At 41.9% G+C, this 19,809-nt stretch overlaps 1 protein-coding gene across 1 annotated transcript in view; it reads right to left on the bottom strand.

Annotated features, from left to right (window-relative positions):
- rngtt (RNA guanylyltransferase and 5'-phosphatase) overlaps positions 1–19,809 on the bottom strand; it is an 82,926-nt gene that overhangs the window by 17,434 nt on the left and 45,683 nt on the right. Inside the window, exons 12-13 of the mRNA XM_070987796.1 lie at positions 13,695–13,763; positions 1,247–1,347 (exon numbers count right to left, since the gene is read on the bottom strand). Of these exons, the coding sequence (XP_070843897.1) occupies positions 1,247–1,347; positions 13,695–13,763 (170 nt within the window). The remainder of the gene's footprint in view (positions 1–1,246; positions 1,348–13,694; positions 13,764–19,809) is intronic.

Here is a 19,809-nt window from a genome sequence, read left to right as displayed (position 1 = left end):
GGGAATGTCATCAGATTTGCTGGTTATTTTCTCATGAACCAAAGGTTTGGATTTTTTCCCCTTATGGGACAGGGGGACAGGAAAAGAGAGTGAGGACACATGCAGCAAAGGGCTTCGGGTTGAAATCGAACCCAGGCCTCCACAGTGAGGACACAGGCTGAGCACACGGGGTTTGACCTGACATTAGATGTGATGATGATAGGGTCATCCAGATGGACAATGAGCCCAGGTGTACTTCCCAAGTTGTGGCAAAGCGGCCAATAAGGTCAAGGCACTGGAGTGTCCAGCAGAAAGCTGAGACCTCAGTCCAAAAGAAAATTTGTTGTAAGAGCTGAAGAAGCGTGTGTGTGAGCGAGGAGGCCAAAGCAGCCACAGCAGGTCTGTGAGGAAGAACGGGCCAAAATTGTAGGAACTTATTGTGAGAAACTTGTGGAAGCTGAAACATTTGCTCCAAGTGAAACAACTCAAAGGCACTGCTACCAAACACTAAGAGTATGCAAACCTCTGACTGACTGGGAACGTGATCAAAGAAATAGACTCTGAAGTAAATCACTGTCCGTTGTTCTATTTCATTCTGATCTGAAGTGGCCTAAAACAGAGAATGTTTAGTAAGACTAAATGTCAGGAGCTGTGAACAACTGAGCTTCAAATGTGTTTGGCTAAGGTGTGTGTAAACTTCTGACTCAACCGCACCAGGGATACAAACATGTCCGCAGGCTGCAATAACCAACAGGAATCAATTGTATTTTCTCCAATACGATTGCTTTTCTGCTCTAATGTTTACCAGGATGAGGGCTCGGACGAGCACCAGCGGGTCTGAATAATTTACAAATGTTGCAGAGGATAATAAGTATAAAGTGGTCGAAAATTTGAAGGGCAGTAGTGTTTTTCTTTGCACAGCGTACAGCAAATAAGACGGTTACGGGATTGGAGAAAGAAGTGCACGGAGGCGACGGTGGTGAAAGGAATGAACTTTTGCACACTGTAGCAATGTTACTATAAAAAGAACAGAACCCAAAGGCAAAAAAGGTAAAAATGAAATGAAAGAAAAAGGCGAGATGGTATAAAAAAGATTAATGTCAAAGCAATTCAACGGATGTCTTTGATTCACAGCATGCTTCTGACTTACACCCAGCAACTGTACACGGTGTGCAGGTGGATGTCTCCAAGTACTCCAGTGTGTCACAAAATGATAGGTGCTATTAGGTCCATCAGGCAGACCGTTTCCCCAGCAACAGTGTCTTACCCTTCTCCTCCGACTTTGGTGATCTTGAGGCGAAAGTCCACAGAGTTCAGATTGGGAGGCTTCCACTTCAGGATGTCATCGCACCTCCCGGCCTTGTATCTCTGCAGGGACACCCAACCCCCCCCAAAAAACGAACGATGTGAGAGGTTTGTTGGGGATAAATACGTATTAAAGCTGCTTTCACGGAGGAGGAATTAATGGCTGAGTAATTTGAGAGCTGAGCAAAATTTTTAAGCAACAGCAGTTAATGGTCCTCATGCAAATTAGGCTCCTTTATGACACACTGCTGGTATCCAACTATCTAGGCCAGCAAGACATGGAAATGAATTGATCTTGGGTTAAACAGTAGTCTGCGGGTATCACACAGTGTCATGAAACAAACAGAAAAAGAGAGCTAATTAAAGAATTTGTTCAAGTGCTCCACATTTGAAATGAAATCATTACAAGTCGACTGTTTCCCGGTGGGAGAACAAGAATAGATTTGTAAACACATCACGGCTGACAAATTATGATTCAACACAGTTCTGCTTCTCACCTCACCACACTGCTTCAATGTGCAGCAACATATGAAACGTAACCATACAACATGCCGTCCTCCATCACTCTGATTATGCATGCCTGACATTTCAGAGGACATGAAACTGTGCACTGGAACATGAGGAATGTAAAGGCATGACGGGTGGAGGCGGGAGCAGATGATCAGACTCCGTCACTGTCAGGTTGCCCGGTAACAGAAGTCTGGTCCATGGAAATGTGTGGAAAACAAGGCAGGATTCCTCAGGAGAACCTGCGCTGTCACAGCACATGACCAAATAAGGGGTTTTTGGCTCCACCCACGTATGCCCCTATGGCAGGACTTTAAAAAAGGCCTTTGAATCATCATCGGCAGAAAGAAACATACCACTGCTTCTCAGAAAAGCCACCCTACTCCTCCACACACGCACGGCCTGCTGTCTGAGTTTGGCAAGCTGCTGGAGTTGCTGAATAGCATGAAAATGTTGCAGCCAGACAAGTTTTCTAATGGTTTTCAGTCAATTCGGGGTCAAGCCGAGCACCTGGAAACTATACACATGTTGTATGGTAATGCAACCCACGTTCTACGTCTGGTGTCAGAGTTCAGTGCCTCTGCACACAGCAGTGGGCTTTTGTGTGCTTGAAAGCATGTAGGTTGTATGACGTGTTGCCTGGCCCTGTCTGAGGCACACGTGTTTATACCTGTTCCAAATGACGCCACTCGAAGGTGCCACCATTAAACCCTCCTCACGTTGCATCACACTGCCCTGACCTCTCTCCAAGAACTCTGTCTTTTGCGTGTCTTTAGCCGTGTTTCCACCCGAATTACTAGAACTTACAGTCCCAGGAAGGAGTTTTTAAGGAACTGAAAGGTTCCTTCAGCCTGCTGTAACCCGTGATGGTTAGCCAAATGAGTTGACTGACATTGTCTGAAAAAGCGACGTCTGTTTTCAAACATCATTTTTTTCTCCACTGTTAGATACCAGGAGAGAAAAGTGACAACATGTTTCTTCATGCTTTGGGTGAATCTACCCTTTAAACAGCATCAGGGGTTCCTGCAATCCTGAAAATGCATTTCTCAACTATTTGATGTTTGCAGGATAGAGGCCTGACAAACGTGGTATACACAGTTCATATCTTAAAGTTCATCAGCATACATATCTGCTCTGGCACACACCTACTTGCTTTTGAGAGAAAAATAAATCAAAAACCAACCAGAAGAATGGAATTTAGATTTTTAGATTTTATGGTTTTATGATGACACGCAAGCTCCAAATTTATTTTGTCTATCTGTGACGTAATGCCAGCACTCTGTCAGCTGCTGTCAATCAAACATAGACACCAATTGAGATCGTTTGTGATTGAGATTATAATTATTGTGTTTTGTATGTCTGTGTTTTGAAATTTGTATGTTTTGTCTGGACCCCAGGAAGACTAGCTGTCGTCTTGGCATCAGCTAATTGGGGATCCATTTAAATAAACAAATAAACAAATAAACATGCCCTTCCAGGCAGCTGAGACCAAAAGGAGCATTTCTAATATTTCCCCAAAGAGCCCCCCACCCATTTTAATAATATAAAAAAGACGCTATTAACAATACCTTTAAAAAACATGACTACAAGGAGGAGATGATCTAATATGATTTCAGTTGGACTTTAATGTACTGCTTTAATTCAGGAACCTCATATCTTCACTTGACTGTTGTTTCAGGTGTGAAGTGAAGGGACAGTGTTTGTGGGGTGTCCTTCTGTTTTGTCCGCGGCGGAGCTCTCCGTGTGGGAGGCGGCCTTCACGCGCCTTTGAAACCAGCACACACCACAAAGGCAATTCACCACAGAGAGCTGGAGAGCAGGAAAAGAGGGCATGCCTCTTTTGAAAAAGCTTGACTGAGTGCATCTTTTCTTCTGAAACCGTGGGTGTGGAAAGGAACACTCTTCAATGCAGTTAGTTATGCTATGGTGCACAGGCGTCAAAATTACCTCTTGTGAAATGACTTATTCCACTTCTGTAGCTCCAATGAGAGAATAAATATATACACGCGCCTGCTGATTAAGTCCTCCACCATTATAGATGAAAGAGAGGGAAATATGGTATTAACATTTGCAGAGATAAAATACTTGGGCAAAAAGCAGTGGAAAGGTGTACAGCACCCGAGTAAAAGTATTTAGTTAAAGGACTACTGTATAAAAGTCAGAATTATGTTTTAATTAGTGTATAATCATCTGAATATCAGAATCTTGTGCTCATTATCTCAGAATGGAGCTACAGAGGGAGCGTCCTCTTCCAGAGTCCACCATGTTGCACCACCATGTTTCTACAGTAGCCCAGAAGGGATAAACCCAAAGCGCTGTTGGTTCTCCTACACATCCAGAAAAGGAGTGGTGAGGCGACAGGTATTCAGCTGGCTGTAGTCTGCAACCTCACCACTACATGCCACTAAATCTGACACACTGGTCCTTTAAAGTATAAATTTAAAGTACTTCAACTGCACTTCATCTCAGAGGCAAATATTGTACTTGTACTCTACTCTGAACCTCCAAATTTGGCGATTTTTCTGGTAAACTGTAGCATTAAGTAAGAAAATCCCCCTTCTCTTTAAGCTACAAAAACTATTTAAAACTCCTTGAAGCAAAATGCACAAAGGCTAAAAACAGGGCTGCTTTTATGAGGTCATGAAAAGATGACTAGAGATCTGTGGCAATGATCTTAGAACATGATGCACTGCTGTAGGTTAAACTACTACTACTCCAACAGTCGATAAAGCATTTAAAACCAGCACAGCCTTAAACGTCTGCAGCAGTAAAATGCAACACACACATTCATGCAGCACTAATATTAATGCAGCAACATCACGTGTAATAGTAAAATACTGACAGAGACCATTTTACTGCAGATGGAGTACTTTTACTTTTGATACTTTCAGTATATTCAGTTGATAAAACTTCCATCTTTATACTTAAGTGATGATTTGAATGCAGGACTTTTCTTGAAGAGTATTTTCATAGTGTGGTATGAGTATTTCCACATAAGTAAATGATCTGAATACTTCTTCCACCAAGGGTAAAATGTTTGCCTGGTGTATGCGCGTCTTCCTGCACTAAAACAATAACAGTCCATGCAGACCTCTGTTTGTGAATGAATAATCCACCCCAAAACATCCATAACCCTGAGGGTCTGTTGAGGCTTGCTGCCAACCCCATATGTCAAAATGTAGACGCTACATTTTCAAGCAAAGTGAAATTTGCTTTAAATGAGCCCGAACCTCAGCAACGACACCATGGAAACCCAATCAGACGGCAGACTGAATAACCAGGCGACCTTCAAATTCGTTCCCAAATGAAAAAGTGCACTCGCACTTTCATTACTATTGTTAGTCTTGTCAATAAGTGACTGCACATGCAAAACAAGAGCTTCATTATTGAGGCGCAAAAGCAGACCTCCACACCCGACCTTGTGTTCGGGAACACAGCTCTCACTTATCAAATTCATTTTCATGTAATGATGTTCCGTTGCATTTAAATTGCCTTCTGCTACAAATTCAGCAGCTGAGGGGCGGAAAAACTGAGAGAGATGCACAGTGTCAAAGCCGAAGTGTAGCTCTGTGGTTTCATAATTTAAAAAAAGAAGGTGAGCGTAAATGCCAGAACAAATGACCGTAATTACTTTATAACAAATTAGCTACGTGAATTGCGTTTGGAAATATGCGAGAACGTCCTTCTGGTAATAGATAACGCGACAGCCACCGCACACGGGGTCGCAAGGTCGACCTTTTAGCACTGACATAATTTCCACTCACCCCATGAAAAAGTAACCAGGATTTCAAATTTTAGACCTCTGTCAGAGTTTTTATTGGTTCATTTTAAACAATTATTCTGCATCTGCTCCAGTCATTACAGCGTACAATGATAAAAACACATCTGAGTGAAAGAAAACCGACGTGGAACATAAAAACTTTTCCCAATTATTCAAAGAGAAACTTAAAGCTGCCTTGTGGAGTTTTCTTCGACATAAATCAAAGTTAAATTTGCATTTCGTTTTTCCTCAGAAACACACTTCCTCTGTATCCTTGAGCTCTCAAAAGTGTGCTGAATGCATTTCCTTCCACATGAAGCATTTGTTCTGGTGTAACACATCAGTGATACCAGTGTTTACGAGCTGCAATAGACAGCGACAGACAGAGGACGTTTACTCTTTAAATACTACATTATGAAAGAACACTGCCACCAGTTTACAATGTTTTTTTTCACACACCCTCAGTAGGTTCCAGCCATGCACATAATTTAGCTTGAAACTTCTATTGCAGCCCCATAATGAGGCTGTGAAAGAGATTACGCTGCTTAACAGATCTCATTTCTCTGACAGGAAGTTGTTCGGGATGAAACTGTTGAGTACGTGAAAAAAGTGTATTTTAGACGTTTGAGTGAACTGATTCTTTCCTCGGTCACTCCTGTCTCCTGAACTCAATGTTCTTATCTCTTGTTTAAGAATTGTGAATAGAACGAACTCCTAGAAATTTTGCCAGCTTTCAAAAAACACCAGCATGACGTGACTGCAGGCATCACCAGCAGTACAGCTGTGCGAGCCCAGCCCGGCTGACTGTGCAGTTTTCTGCTTCCACTTCGACTAAATCTTTTTTTGGTAACAAAGATAAAAACTTAAAGGAGTCCACAAAATTGCAACCTAAGACTTTATAACTTCCACAAGTGACTGCATTTTCAAAATAGGCCAAATTGGACACAGAAAAATACACAAACAACTCTCACCCAAGCATGAACGGGAAAAAGTGTGAATTACAGCTCACAGCTGACAGGTTACCAAGCAAACACCTGTTGTAGTGAAACCATGATCGGCATCAGTCAGTGTAAGTTTGTTGTGACTGACAGGACTGAACTCTAGCCCTTTCCTGATGCCAATATAAGAAAATAAATAACCGAGGGGTAAGAGAGAGAGAGAGAGAGAGAGAGAGAGGAAGAGCGACTATTAGAATCCAGGGAGAGAGCTGCATTGTGACAAGCTATTGAACGGCTGCAGATCAGAGATTTGTTACCCTTTTAACGTCCAGAAATAGCGAGGTTGTATTTGATTGAGCGCAATCCATTTTTCCACAGGAAGAAATAGGGCTCTGTCATTTTTGCTCTGCCTCAAAGTATAGAGAGGGAAACACTGTAGAAAAACACTGCACCAGAACCCAGCGTTTAGTGGAAAAAAGATTATAAAACACAATGTGCTTAAAGGGCTATAACTGATTCAACAATCATTTTTTTGAGCTTTAAGTACAATATTAGGTTTCGGGTACGAACGTCAATGATAAAGCTTTCAAAGAAAAGCACAGGATTGTCTGATTTTATAGATCAAACTCAATTTTGATTAACACAAAGCACAACATCCAACCGCGTTTCTTTCACATCACAGTAATCTGATATGTAATTAACAGACACATTTTTGTTTCAGGTAATCAGTTTTGAGTTATATATAAGCCTTTAATTAATGCATGTTTCCCACTACGATCTGCATTGAGACTCTTTATAATCCCATCTCCACGAAGCTGAAGGTCGCAAGCGGCGTAACCACAGTAAATGATGCAGAATTCATAACCAACCTGTTGACACGTATCTTATCATTTGAGCCTCCCTTCGATGCGCGTGCAACAGGGACAGACAGTCATGACATGACACGCAAACTGCAGCCTGGAGGCTTGTTTGTTGTTAGAAATTTAAGATTAGATTACCTCTGCATGGAGATAACTCTGTACCTCCCTCTCACTACCGAATGACATATTTTGACTTTTCAGGGAAACCAGTAATAAATAAATCATAGCTGTTACACAAAAACATTTTAAGAGCAGTTTAACAGCAATATACAAGAGCAAGAGCACCATACAACATCAGCAGCACAATTATCCAACGCTCGAGTGTCTCTTCATATCCAAAGGCACACTGCCTATAAATGTTGTAATTACTGATGGAGTGAATGTGACAAATTATATCAGAAGCTATACATGAAAAACAAATCTTAATAAAAGCATAAATAGCTTGCTTGAGGGCTTCAAGACAAGCCTCTTCAGGACTGATTACAGTTTTAAAGTCTTATTTCAACAACAGCTTTTTGCTCTGAGACGAGACTTATTGTTTAGATGTGACGGGGGTGGTTCAGGAGCAAATTTTGAGGTAAATGGTCAGAATTTATGAAACACTGATTCTCGGAGAATAGCAAAGTGCACATAAAATGATCATACTGAGACATGAAGCACATACAATGCACAATAACCAGTGATGTGACCTCCTAAACTCACACATCTGTCTCCTCACTGGGTCCAGAATTGATATGAATCACATCTCCTGTATGGACTTAGATTTCTGAGAGCAGTTGAACTGACTTAAGATAAAACAAATAAAAAGAACAGTGTAGAGAGAAGAAAAATTCTTTGTATTCTTTGTGGAGAGTTCACCATCTGGAGTGCTCTCCCATAAGTAATTCTGCCATCTGTGGCAATGGTTCTGTTGGAAATTCTAAATCTTTCTGATGTTCCCTCAACAAAGAAAACATATTCCAAGGACAGCGTGTGCTGGGCGAGATAACACGCCCAGTGACTGCGGGCTGCAGCAGTTTCAATCTTTGTGCTAATATTAATGGACACTCACAGCAGGACCCTGCTGAGATTAAGCCTAATCCCATTCACACAGGAAGAGATTAAGAAAGCGCTGGTTGGTGTGGTGATCGACAAAATCAATGACTTTGGAAAACAATCGTAATGCACGGAAGCCTCATCGGCCCATATGCATTCATGGTTGGTCGTAGTATTGGTGGCAAATGCAGCGAGCTCGTTCTCAAGGTGTTGCATCTGCTGTAAACCGCTGTGAATGAGCCTTTAGTAAAAAAACTAATGCGCTTGTAAACTGTTCACTGTTGTAAACTGGATGAGAGAGAATTTCACACTCGGCCAAATTTCTCTCTCCTGATACTGATTCCAGCACCTGAAGTCAGAGGATCTGTAGAAACTGAGTACAGATCTGACAACAATGCTCTCTTTGTCGCAGGATGTCTTTGCTTTTTTCCTCACAAACCAAAACTGAAAAATATCATTAAACAGCTCCTCCAAAGCGGTTTCATACCTCTGATTTGTTTTTTATCTATCTTCGCAGCCAGCGAGTGACAGAGGCCCCGTCTCTGAATGCACCACTCTTGCCTGCCCTGGTGGATTGGCCAAATTGATGTGATTGGCTGGATGGCCGTTCAAACAATCTAATTTGACCAATAGGTTTTCAGGCATGGGAAACTCATTCTCTGAAGAACTATTTTTACAGATTTCGGTTTTGCTTCATCAATGACTATCACAGGAAAAGGCTGGGATGGAATCGTGTTTCTGTGAAAGTGCTTGTGCCAGAACACCCACAACACTCATTGGTGTGATACGCCTGCTGTCAGCAGGCGACACTCAGCGGCGTGACAAATTAACATACACCTCTCGCTGATACTCAGCCCTCTTAATATACGTAAGACAGGTGCATCCCTTCCATGATTCTGACCTATGTGCAGGCGGTCAGTTCCTGTTCGGCAAGACCTCCATGTGAAGGCGAGAAACACCATCACCAACATCACCAAGTCTCTCTGTTCTTTAATAATTAATGAATTTGGGTAAATTAAAGCAATTAAACATCATTTCTTACAGGCGGGGGAAAAGCGATGGAGCCCCAAAGGAGAATGTGGTTCCACGTGCAGAACATCGAGTCCTCACTCTAGGAGGTGGCATTAAGGCTCCTCCATAACCCAACATGACAGGTCCAACTGCTCTGCATCAACAGTGGCTTGTTTACATGGGTCGGCATGTGACCGGGATTGCAAACAAGGGCCACGGCCTCAATCGATAATCCAATGACACAGGCTAAAGGTCAAAAAAGCGAATGCATTTCAAAAAGTGCATCAATTCAGTAAACCGCACAGAGCCCAGCTTGTCTTTGTACGCAGGATGAGAGCAGAGCAACACCAAACGGGGATGATGCTGCAGACAAGGGGGACGAATGCGTCGCAAAATCTGAAAATTGCATTCTTTTTGCTTTCAAATATTTCATTAGTGTACAGAACAGAGAACGCATCACTGAAAAAGTGCTAAGTAGCAGCAATGCTCCTCAATGCTCATCTGCCTCCAGCCAGTGTCCTTAAATCTTCCCTGTAAATATTAATAACCTGTTGGAAAAACAGTAAAAACACTGGTACAGACATGCATGCAGCTGGAAGAGGACTTGTCGAGGATGACTTCTGTCTCGTCATCATTTCTAAAGAGGCTCATAAAACGGTGATGCTGAGGGCTATGAAGGAGGACGACTCAGTAACACATAGCGCAGACTATTTTCAAACAGACCTATGAACAGCAGGCGCAAATCACTGCCATCCACATTATGGGTGTTGTGGTGTTATTGTTATGTCACCCTGCCATTACCAGGTCATTATTACCTTTTAACTTTGTTTCTGCCGCTGTGTTAAGTGCATGATACCAAGGTCACGCTGCTGGTCTCATTAGCACAGTGAGGTTAGATGCACGTGAATAAAAGTAAGCTTATTTATCACTGTTGGTTAATGACAGAAAGCCTGTTTCTTCTTTAATGTGCCTACAACGCTTAAGACTATCTCTCCGTCTCTGGCAGATTCAGAGAACCACATAAGCAAGCTGTTCCATTGTTTAATGAAGATGCTGTCATATAAAAAGTAAAGCCGGACAGCGTTGCGTAATATTTTCTTCTGTACTTTCGCATCAGATGGCCGACTATTTGCATCATCGTTTAGTCACATTAGACTTGCCAGTTTCTCCGACCCGGCCCATTTGTTTGAGCGCCTGTGCAGACAGGAACCAGCTGCTGACCTTCAAGAGTTTGGAGAGATTTCCTTCTGTCAGATTCATGAAACTGCCAACGGACATCTTAAAATGCACAGGACGTGGTTCAATGAGCGAGTGAAGTCGGGCGGGATCATGGGAGGTGTTGCCTTCAACCACCATTGCAGATGAAAATGTATCTGATGTGACTCCAGCAGGGATCACATTCACGGGGGAGGTAATGTATTAAAGATTTATTTGTTTTACGTTCAGTCGTGTTGGCTGATTTCCTTCTTCAGTCTCGACAAATCACCTGATGTTTCGCTTGATGAGCTATTGCTACTCAGGAAAGATAAAAGATATGAAGCCAATGACAGGCAGCCAAATGAAACGCACCATTACCTTGAATAAAATTATAAGGTGGAAATTATAGTTTTAACCAGGCACATGGAAAATCTCTGTCTACGGTGGTCATTTCGAATATGAGCTGTAGACCATACGCAGCCTTGCAGCGCTGTGAGTGAACATCCATTCAATGCAAGGGTGAGGATTTAACAAAGGTACCTGCCAACAACACAGACTTGTCTGAACGATGACCTGTCCATGCAATCACTTCTCTTATTGACGAAACGTCCGCGTACCCTGGCTGATTGTATTCCAGCAATCACTTCAAAACTGTAAAAAGCACCTGCCAAAACACACAATCCCCAGTCAACAGCGTATTCCTAATCCACGGCAGGGATGTGGATGCTGTTGCAATTTCCCCAGCCGGGTCGATAAATGCCACATACATCCCTCCATCCAGACGGCCACAACCTTCAACCACCTTTCTCTGCTGCTCACTTTTAGAAATTAGAAATCAATTGTGGTAATAAGAAAACTGAATCCAATTAGTATCGCCCCCCCTAAGAAAAAACATGACGCATCAAGTGCTTTTTTTTTTATAAACAAGCACAAAGCAAATATATGAAAAGCAAGAAGGGGAAAAATTATATTGAAGAAGAAACTCAACTAAGTGGCAGAAATTGCAAGCACCTGCAGAAATAAGACATTTATGCTGAAATACTGGTCGAAACAGAGACGCATCAATTAGCCAGCCTTGGAGAGACGTCTGCATGGAGATGTCACCTCTGCTCATGTTGTGGTGGAGGAAGAGTGCAGCTGTGTAAAACTGCCTCCTCCAAATTTCATTGCCAGCTCTCCGCAGAACTGTTGCTACCTGGTGGCTACAGCCACCGCTTTGCTCTGTATGATAATTACTTCACAAATCACAGAGAGGAGCGAAAACTGACAATGCTCAACAACGAGAGGGAGAGGCACACAGACCGAATCATTACGATCCCAGTTCTGTTTCGCTTTTAACAACTAAGAATTATCCTGCATGCTGAGGTGACACCTGGCATCCAAGCCATTAAATATGGAGTAAACATAATTACAGCGCTCCTAAAAAGCTGTTTCCTCAAGGCCAACGGTGCCCAGGCTCGTTCCACTGAGCATTTTCATTTTAACACAATTAAATGTGTTTTTTTAACATCTGTCCTCAGACATATTATATAACTTGTGTTTGATTGATGCCGTGTGTAATCGCTATTTGAGCCCCAGACATTTTCATATCACCACACTAATCCAGAGCACGCTGAAATGGACAGTCTCTTTCGATTAAAGAGTTGATTGGACAAGTCAAGCTACCTGGGATTTTTATGGCTTTCACTCTGTAAACACAATCTGATGTAAAGCTACATAATCAGTGTGAATTAAATGAATTACACGCACATATGCTGAGAGAAACAGAGCCTCCGTGAGGTACGCCTTGAAGGCGACTCTTCTTTCTTAACCAATCTCGGTAATCATCATGGGGGAAAATATAAGCAGGAATTTTTGAAATCACCGCAATCACATGGGACAGAAAGTCTCTGCAGTGCTAATTGTGGATTAAAATGCATGTTTCACTCGAAGCTACGCTGCAAGCAAAAAAAAAAAAAAAGTCAAAGGTGTCAAAATACCTGCTTTAACGACTCTGGGCTGTTGCCAGAGAAACATAGGGCCATGCCTGAGCAGGGAGCAGCAGCTGTATACCCTGTTGGTTATTCACCTGTGACTCAGGAGATGTTATATGCAGAGTCAATTCAGAAGAGAAGCAGGCGTCCAGACACAAAACTTTTAACAACCCGAGTCCATGTTAGCGAGTGCTGTCCAATGCTTTGTCATGCAAACGTGCTGCTCTTATTCTGAAATTCTCCCTGCCTGCGCGAAGGTGTCCTGATAGATCAAATCAGAGCCTCTGGTGTTCATGGCAGAAAACTGAAAACCATGATTTAGGCATGTTTATAATTTGGAATGCGAGATAAAATTGCTGTTTACTGTTCTCTTGTTGTGTATATGACTTTGTTTCTACTCTTTCCCGAGTAAAGCACTTTTAATCTCCAGTGTGCTAAAAATAAACTTTAGTGTAATTATTTTAGAACTGTCAGGGTTTAATGAAAAACATTTATAGGCACAAAGCAAGTGATGGAGTAAAAAAAAGCTGATGCTTCAAAAAATAATGTTAGAGGCAGAATTTAGATACAGGTGCTGAACGTAAACAGCATGTGCCAAAGCTGAGAATAATATGCAAAAACCTTAGTCAGCACACTGTGATATTTCTCGCATGCAGTGTTAGTCAGTCAGGACTATAGCTGCAGCTTTATTCCATATCTCAAAATACCCGCTTGTCTTATTCCTGCACTAATGTGCGAAAGGACATTTCATATATTACACAGTGGAATAGGGGCCCTTGAGTCCGTCACAGGAGGAACAGCATTACTGTCACAGATAAAAGTGATTTTCTGCTGTTCTAACAGAAGTAAATCAGTGCTCTAACCAAGGCTGCTTCTGCCACGTGTCACCATGCAACCGCTTACAGTAAGGACTGTGCTGATGTGAATTTATGTAGGAGTGTGGTTTCCTTTACAATAACAGAGGGCAAGGCTGATACAGAGATTGACAAACGGCGGGTCGTAGTGACAAGCCGTCCGACTCTTACGTAGGAACTCAATGGAAGAAAAAGCCGTGCCAGATAACCAACCTGTGGCAACGGGGTTGCTGCTTTAAAAACTGACAGACAGTCATACATAGATGACGGCTTACCCCGCACGGCTGGAAGATAAGCCCGTCGACTTCATGGCTGACCTGGGATGTGAAGCTGCCTTCCAGTAGCTGAAAAATAGTAAAAAGGAGGACACAGTCTCAGTGAAGCAAAACTGATAAATGACAAGATGGGAGGCTGAAAGCTTAGCTGGAAACACATGAAATGACAGTGATTTATAAAGTCGACTACAGCCATTACCTAACCCTCTAAAAGTGAGCTGAAGTATTGAATCTCAACATAACTGGAAGGCTTATATACTCAAAAATCCTGCGGAGGTACAAGCACAAAGTCAGACACATTGTTTTCATTCATCTAGCCCTGAAACTGAGCAATAATCTCTTTGATTGATAATGCATGACTCGGAGATCAATATCTGCAACTTGAAAGCCCAGGTCGAGGACAGGAATAGCAAATCATTAAGTTCCTGGTGACTGGGAAGGGTGGATTTCATCTCTTCCATTAACACCAGCCACCGTAGGAAAGGAAGCTACGGCGGCATATTAGAGGCGGGATGCCCAGGAGACGTGGCAGAGCTGCTGTACAATAAAAGCACATTTTCTACATCATGAAGCACATCAAGAGCCATGGCAACTACTGCAGGATACGAGGCACTAAAAGAAAGCAGAATATACTTTATTTATACCAACGACTCCTCTTCAACATTACATCTACAATGGCTTCTACCTTATTACAATGGAAAGTGAACTACATGAAAGTATGATTCAACTTAAACTCTTCATCATTCCCATTTATCTTTTTTTGCCACCAGTTTTTAATTCCCCAAAAATAAAAATTCTATTTTGCCTGTATTGGTTTATTTTTTGGGCAAACTGGCACCATTTAAAGTACACCAAATTAGCTATTAGCAGTTCCTGTTCACAGTGTATCCACAGATGTACAGACGACTATTACTGGACTATTTTGATACTGAAGGAAACTTGATTTCCACATTCTGGCAAGGCATAAGGAGCTGCTCTGTGTCTGATGTCCTCTGGACCTCTAAGCTGCACTAATATAGAAACAAGCGTGTCATGTCTGCGTTATGACGCCAAGCAGGAGTGCAAATTTTGAAACACTTGTCCCCTCTTTCACCTTAGGCTGCATCCTTACGTGGCGACTGAGTCGGGCTGTGGGTTGGTTTGTTTTTTTGGTTTGTTATGCAGGTGTTGGCTCGTTGTAATGGGAAATGGACGCATACAACTTCCCCATCTGTGCACACATTATAAGACATTCAATAAAATATATAAAAAATAAATCTGAATGTCAGAACTGAGTGAGCTCACATAAGGGCTGGGGTTTAATTCAAAACCCAAAGCAGAGAAGCAAAGTTGTACGTCTAGAATTGTGTGCAGCCGGGTATGACGACTCCGACGACTGCGTGTTTTGTGTGCTGAGACCAGGACGAGACAATGTGAGGATGACAGCCGAGGTTAGCTGAGCGCTCCATCTTCTGTGATATTTGAAAACGCAAGGAACTGAAATGCAAGAACTTTAAATCAAGGTTTTCAAAAGTGAACACCAGATATGAAAAGAAACTGCAACCGCATGGCAATTCAACTGTGTCACCTTCGTCCAAAACAAAACTTTGCATAAAGTTTAATGCGATGCTGTGTTCTTTGTGATGGATTATGAGTCTGGGCAGAGTTTATCTCCATGCTGAAATAGCACCAAGAGAGGCCTTCTACAGCTGCTTGGAAGATAGGAAATCAATCTAAAAACGTATCATATGCCTTGGAAAATGTTCGGCTGTAATGTAATACCAAATGTCAAATGTAATATATGATTACGCATCACCACACAGAGAATCTGTGAGCTTTTTAAAGGGCAGACAGTAACAGAGATTACAGAATCACTGTCAGCCCCAAAAATACAGATAATATCCATCTTTAAAGCTGCAATAACATATATTTTTCTACAAAAAACTGACAAAATAAAGAAAAACAATTACCGGCCCGCTCTGCAGTTCCTCTCAGCTTTCAGAGCGTTTTAGAGTCTTTCAGCTCACAATTTTGTGTCAAAGTTTTAACAGCTGGTAAAATCAATTAATGTCGGTAGAGGAGAATTTTTCAGAAATATCTTAAAAAGAAATGGAAAAAAATGATAAATCCAACAGGGTATCTTTGACATGCAGCGCTGGAAATGAGGATGAGTCACTGCCAGTCACAGGAGCTTCATCATTATCTTGTGCTGTTATGTCAGAAAAGGTGTTCTGTTGCTAATCTTTGTGTGAAAACTAAGAAACGAGTGATCAATGCTCTTCTGAAAGTTTATGCAGAAGGTAAATGTGCGAAAGCAGAGAGGAAATGGCCACGGTCAATAAAATGGAAAGCGAATGCATTAGCGCACTGCAGTGTATATCAGGTATCATATCCAAGCCATCAAGATGAACCAAAGTAGAAAGCAATACATTTTAGCCATACAGGAAGGCACTGAAAAGTGGAACAATCTATTGTGCTTAGAGTGGCTTCTTATTACATATTGTAAGTTCTCCTGTCTGAATGAGACAATAAAATGAAATGATTAAATTTTAAATAACAATGGCTGCATCTCTCCAGCTCTGATATTTCAATCAGCAGGCACGGACACTGGTGAGTGTCTGTTGACTTGGACACAGAGAATTATTCAGTAGATATGGAGACTGTCAACAATAATCAGAGCCAAGGCACATTCACTATGCAGGAGATGACAGACTGTCATCATCTGCCTTGGTGCTGCTGGGACACTAACCAAATTATAACCTCAATCACAGAGAGGATAAAGTGTGTAATATAACAGAACTACATTTTTACTTAATGCAAGGGGAGAAAAACCATTTCATACATAGCAGCAGGCTTGGAAAAGCCAGAGTCCGCAAGTGAGCAGACACTGCTTTAAAACACATCTGACAAGATTTGCTGCAAAATAGGACAATTTCCATATTTTGAAATAAAGACAGACACAAATGTGTTGGTGTGAACACACAAATCGTTCACATAGTATCTGAGAGCTTATGTTGCACAAGCTTTTGAAACTCAATGCAATCTGTCAAAGAGCATTTCTTCTATTAGTCCTTCTGGAGAAATGAAATGTGTCCTTGGAGCTTCATGTCCGTTGCCGAAGACACACTGACATCCACGAAGGCGCCTGTTATCAAAAGCTGAAATCTTCATGGTTTCAACTAAGTGAAAGTGGCTTTGTGGAGTCTTCTTACGAACTAACAAAAGTTCTATTTACATTCAGTGTTTCTCACCAAGGCTCAGTGTGTTTATCCTTGAGTTTAAAAAAACATGGTGAACAGCATTTCCTGAAAACATTCGCAACGTAGGTTTTAGCCTGCAGTCTTCTTCCCTGCCATTGCTGGCACATCGCTAAACATGTGTTACTGCTGTTAAGTGAAACTGGCAGCAGGAAAGTGGATGACACTCCCTTAAATGTAGAGGTGTATGCACAATTCAACAAAACTGGAACCCAAACAAAAAGATTGCTCCACAGTGTTCACAGGTGGTCATAAAGTCCACAAGGCACCTTTAAACAATGGTAAACGTGTTAGCACACAACAAACTGCACTTCCCATGGAAATGTACTCTGCAGAGCAGGTACTGACTTCACTGCAACCTGGTTTTATTGTTTATTTGTTCACATTTATTCACCAAGTCTGTTTGTTTCACATTTCCAGCATTTGCACTAAATGATATTGCGAATGGTTTCCAATACAACCCAGACGTTCTGGTCTCACTTTAGCGAATAAAAGCTATAAAAGGTTTTGGTGAAACTGCTGCCACCATGGCGCTCCAGCTTCAATAGAGAAAAATACCCCGTGTCTGTTATATTTATAGCACTGATAAATGTCACATTCCCACAAAAAACTTTGATGCAAAACATCGCTATTTCTCAAAAGACGCCTTTCAGGGAAGTAAGCGCAGCCATCAGCACTTAGAGGAGCACTACATACATTTATCTAAAGCAACACCAAACTGCTCGGTCTCTGCTGTATCTGCACAGAAAGCAGAGCAACATCAGTGCTCTCCAGAATGATGAATGAGTCACAGCAGATCACACAAAGCTCGACAATCATGCTGACATGGAGAAGGCAGATAGCCAGACTAAAAAGAACGGGTGCCTTTATGAGGGAACGGCATGTAGGCGGCAAGATCTGGGAGTTCCATTTCAGTTCTCCTGCCATCTTAGCACACCCACCCACCACCTCCGTCGAGCACAGTGAACCTTGGATGGAGAGATGAGCAGAGAGAAGACTTCCACTCACACATCCTCCCACAGTAAGGAAGTTCCTTGGAGCGATAATGCAGAGAGGGGGCAGCGACCCTGCTTTCATGGTAAACCTTTTTGGGAAGAAAACACAAAGTTGTGCCCAGTACAGTAGGGTTGTGTAGGCGGAGCTGAACGGCACAGCCCCATTAAGAGATCAAGCTTTCAATGCAGACTCCAGGGCAGAGATGGGACAACGGAGGCGCTCGGGGAGACAAATCAACCGCTAACATGGCAAGCTATGTCTTTCCCCTCGAGAGAGTGAGTGTCAATGTGATGGAAGTCGGACCATTTTCCTCTCCAGTGTTTCATGTTCGGGCTCATTTCACAAAAGGACATAGTGATGAATGATATGCGGCCCAGTGTTAGGCGGGTACCATCGAAATGACATGAAGAATGGCATTCCGCTTATTTTCATCAGCCAATCAAACAGAAAAAAATCACATGCCATCAATTCTAGCTGTCTCTACCTGAATAATAGCCATAAAATGAAGATATGCAAATTAACTGTTTAATTAAATTAAATATTTAATAAAAAAAAACAGGCACAACCCAAAGAGCCAAACAGCATTCACAGTAATTGCATAATGCTACAACACAAAAGTACCTTTCATTCAAAAATACCTTCACTGACAAAGCAACAGTGACTACACACTAATGATTATCTTCTTCATCAATGAACCCCATCTCTTTAAATGTCTTGCCTTTGTCCACCACTCCAAAACCCAAATACATTCAGCTTACAGTGATTAAGAACAGATTTAAGGCAGCAAGTTTCACACCTGAAGAGCCAGAATTGAGAATATTTGGCATTTTTGCTTAGGGTATTGACTATCAACTATTTTACAAGCGATCATCTAATTGCCTGATTGTTTCAGCTCTGGTCAGATTACTGACATTGAACTAGGATTTGATGCCTTCATGCATTAGAGAAACAAACGATCAAACGCAACCTGTCAGCCAAGAAAAACAATTGAATCAATCAAACACGTTCAAAGTTTGCGCTGGTCTTGGTCTGTTCCAATTATTCCGTGAAGCTAGCATTGAATTTGGCTAATGCTTTATTTAGAGTAAATACAGGCATCTGTACACCAGTGGCCGAGCTAGGCTGACTCAACAAACACTTAATTAGAAGGTAATGTAGGAGCATCAGAAATTTATTATAGCCTACAGGCAACTGTCAGAGGGGTTTTTGTAGACCGTATTAAGTCAGTTTGTTTTGCTTTTAAAGCGATTTCCCTGGATTTCTGCTTCCACAGATTGATAGAGAACTTCAAACACTGTTTTTATGTCCTGCTGCAACAAAGCATCCCAGCTGAGGAAATTATAGTTTTGACCTTGACTCTGAGTGACCACTTCCTGGTGTGGATCAGATTAACAGATTGTATGGGCCGCACCGCCATCGCTCAACTGGAATGCAAAATGAGCAGAACTGAGTGGAATGCGGATAAGGTTTTTGGGCTCATTTCGACTCAAGGTTCGATCTGTGGGGCGAACTCCAAGGTGACAGCTAAACCAAGAGGGAGGAGAGGTTGAACCCTAATAACCTCTTTATTCAATGAATTAAAACCAAATGAATGAATGTCACCACCACAATGTGCAAAGATATCCCACTGTGAGCGAGGAATCCATGTCTGTGAGGTAGCTGCTGATATATTGATTGGATTTTTCACTACAGTTGAACTCATCATTAATAAAACTTAACCATGTCCAGCGGTTTTATATTTCAGTGATAAAGAACTGAATAACTGGCATGCAGAAAATCCACAGCAGGCCTCAGAAATATGTCTGAAAAAGTAATAAGCAACACACACAAGTTTTATATCTAAAATATTTCGGCACCTTACGGTCTATTTATATGCATATGCA

The sequence above is a fragment of the Chaetodon trifascialis genome, chromosome 19 (assembly GCF_039877785.1).
Source record: "Chaetodon trifascialis isolate fChaTrf1 chromosome 19, fChaTrf1.hap1, whole genome shotgun sequence".
Classification (NCBI taxonomy): domain Eukaryota; kingdom Metazoa; phylum Chordata; class Actinopteri; order Chaetodontiformes; family Chaetodontidae; genus Chaetodon; species Chaetodon trifascialis.
The sequence above is the reverse complement of the archived record's forward strand: the minus strand, read 5'-3'. Positions and strand labels throughout refer to the sequence as shown.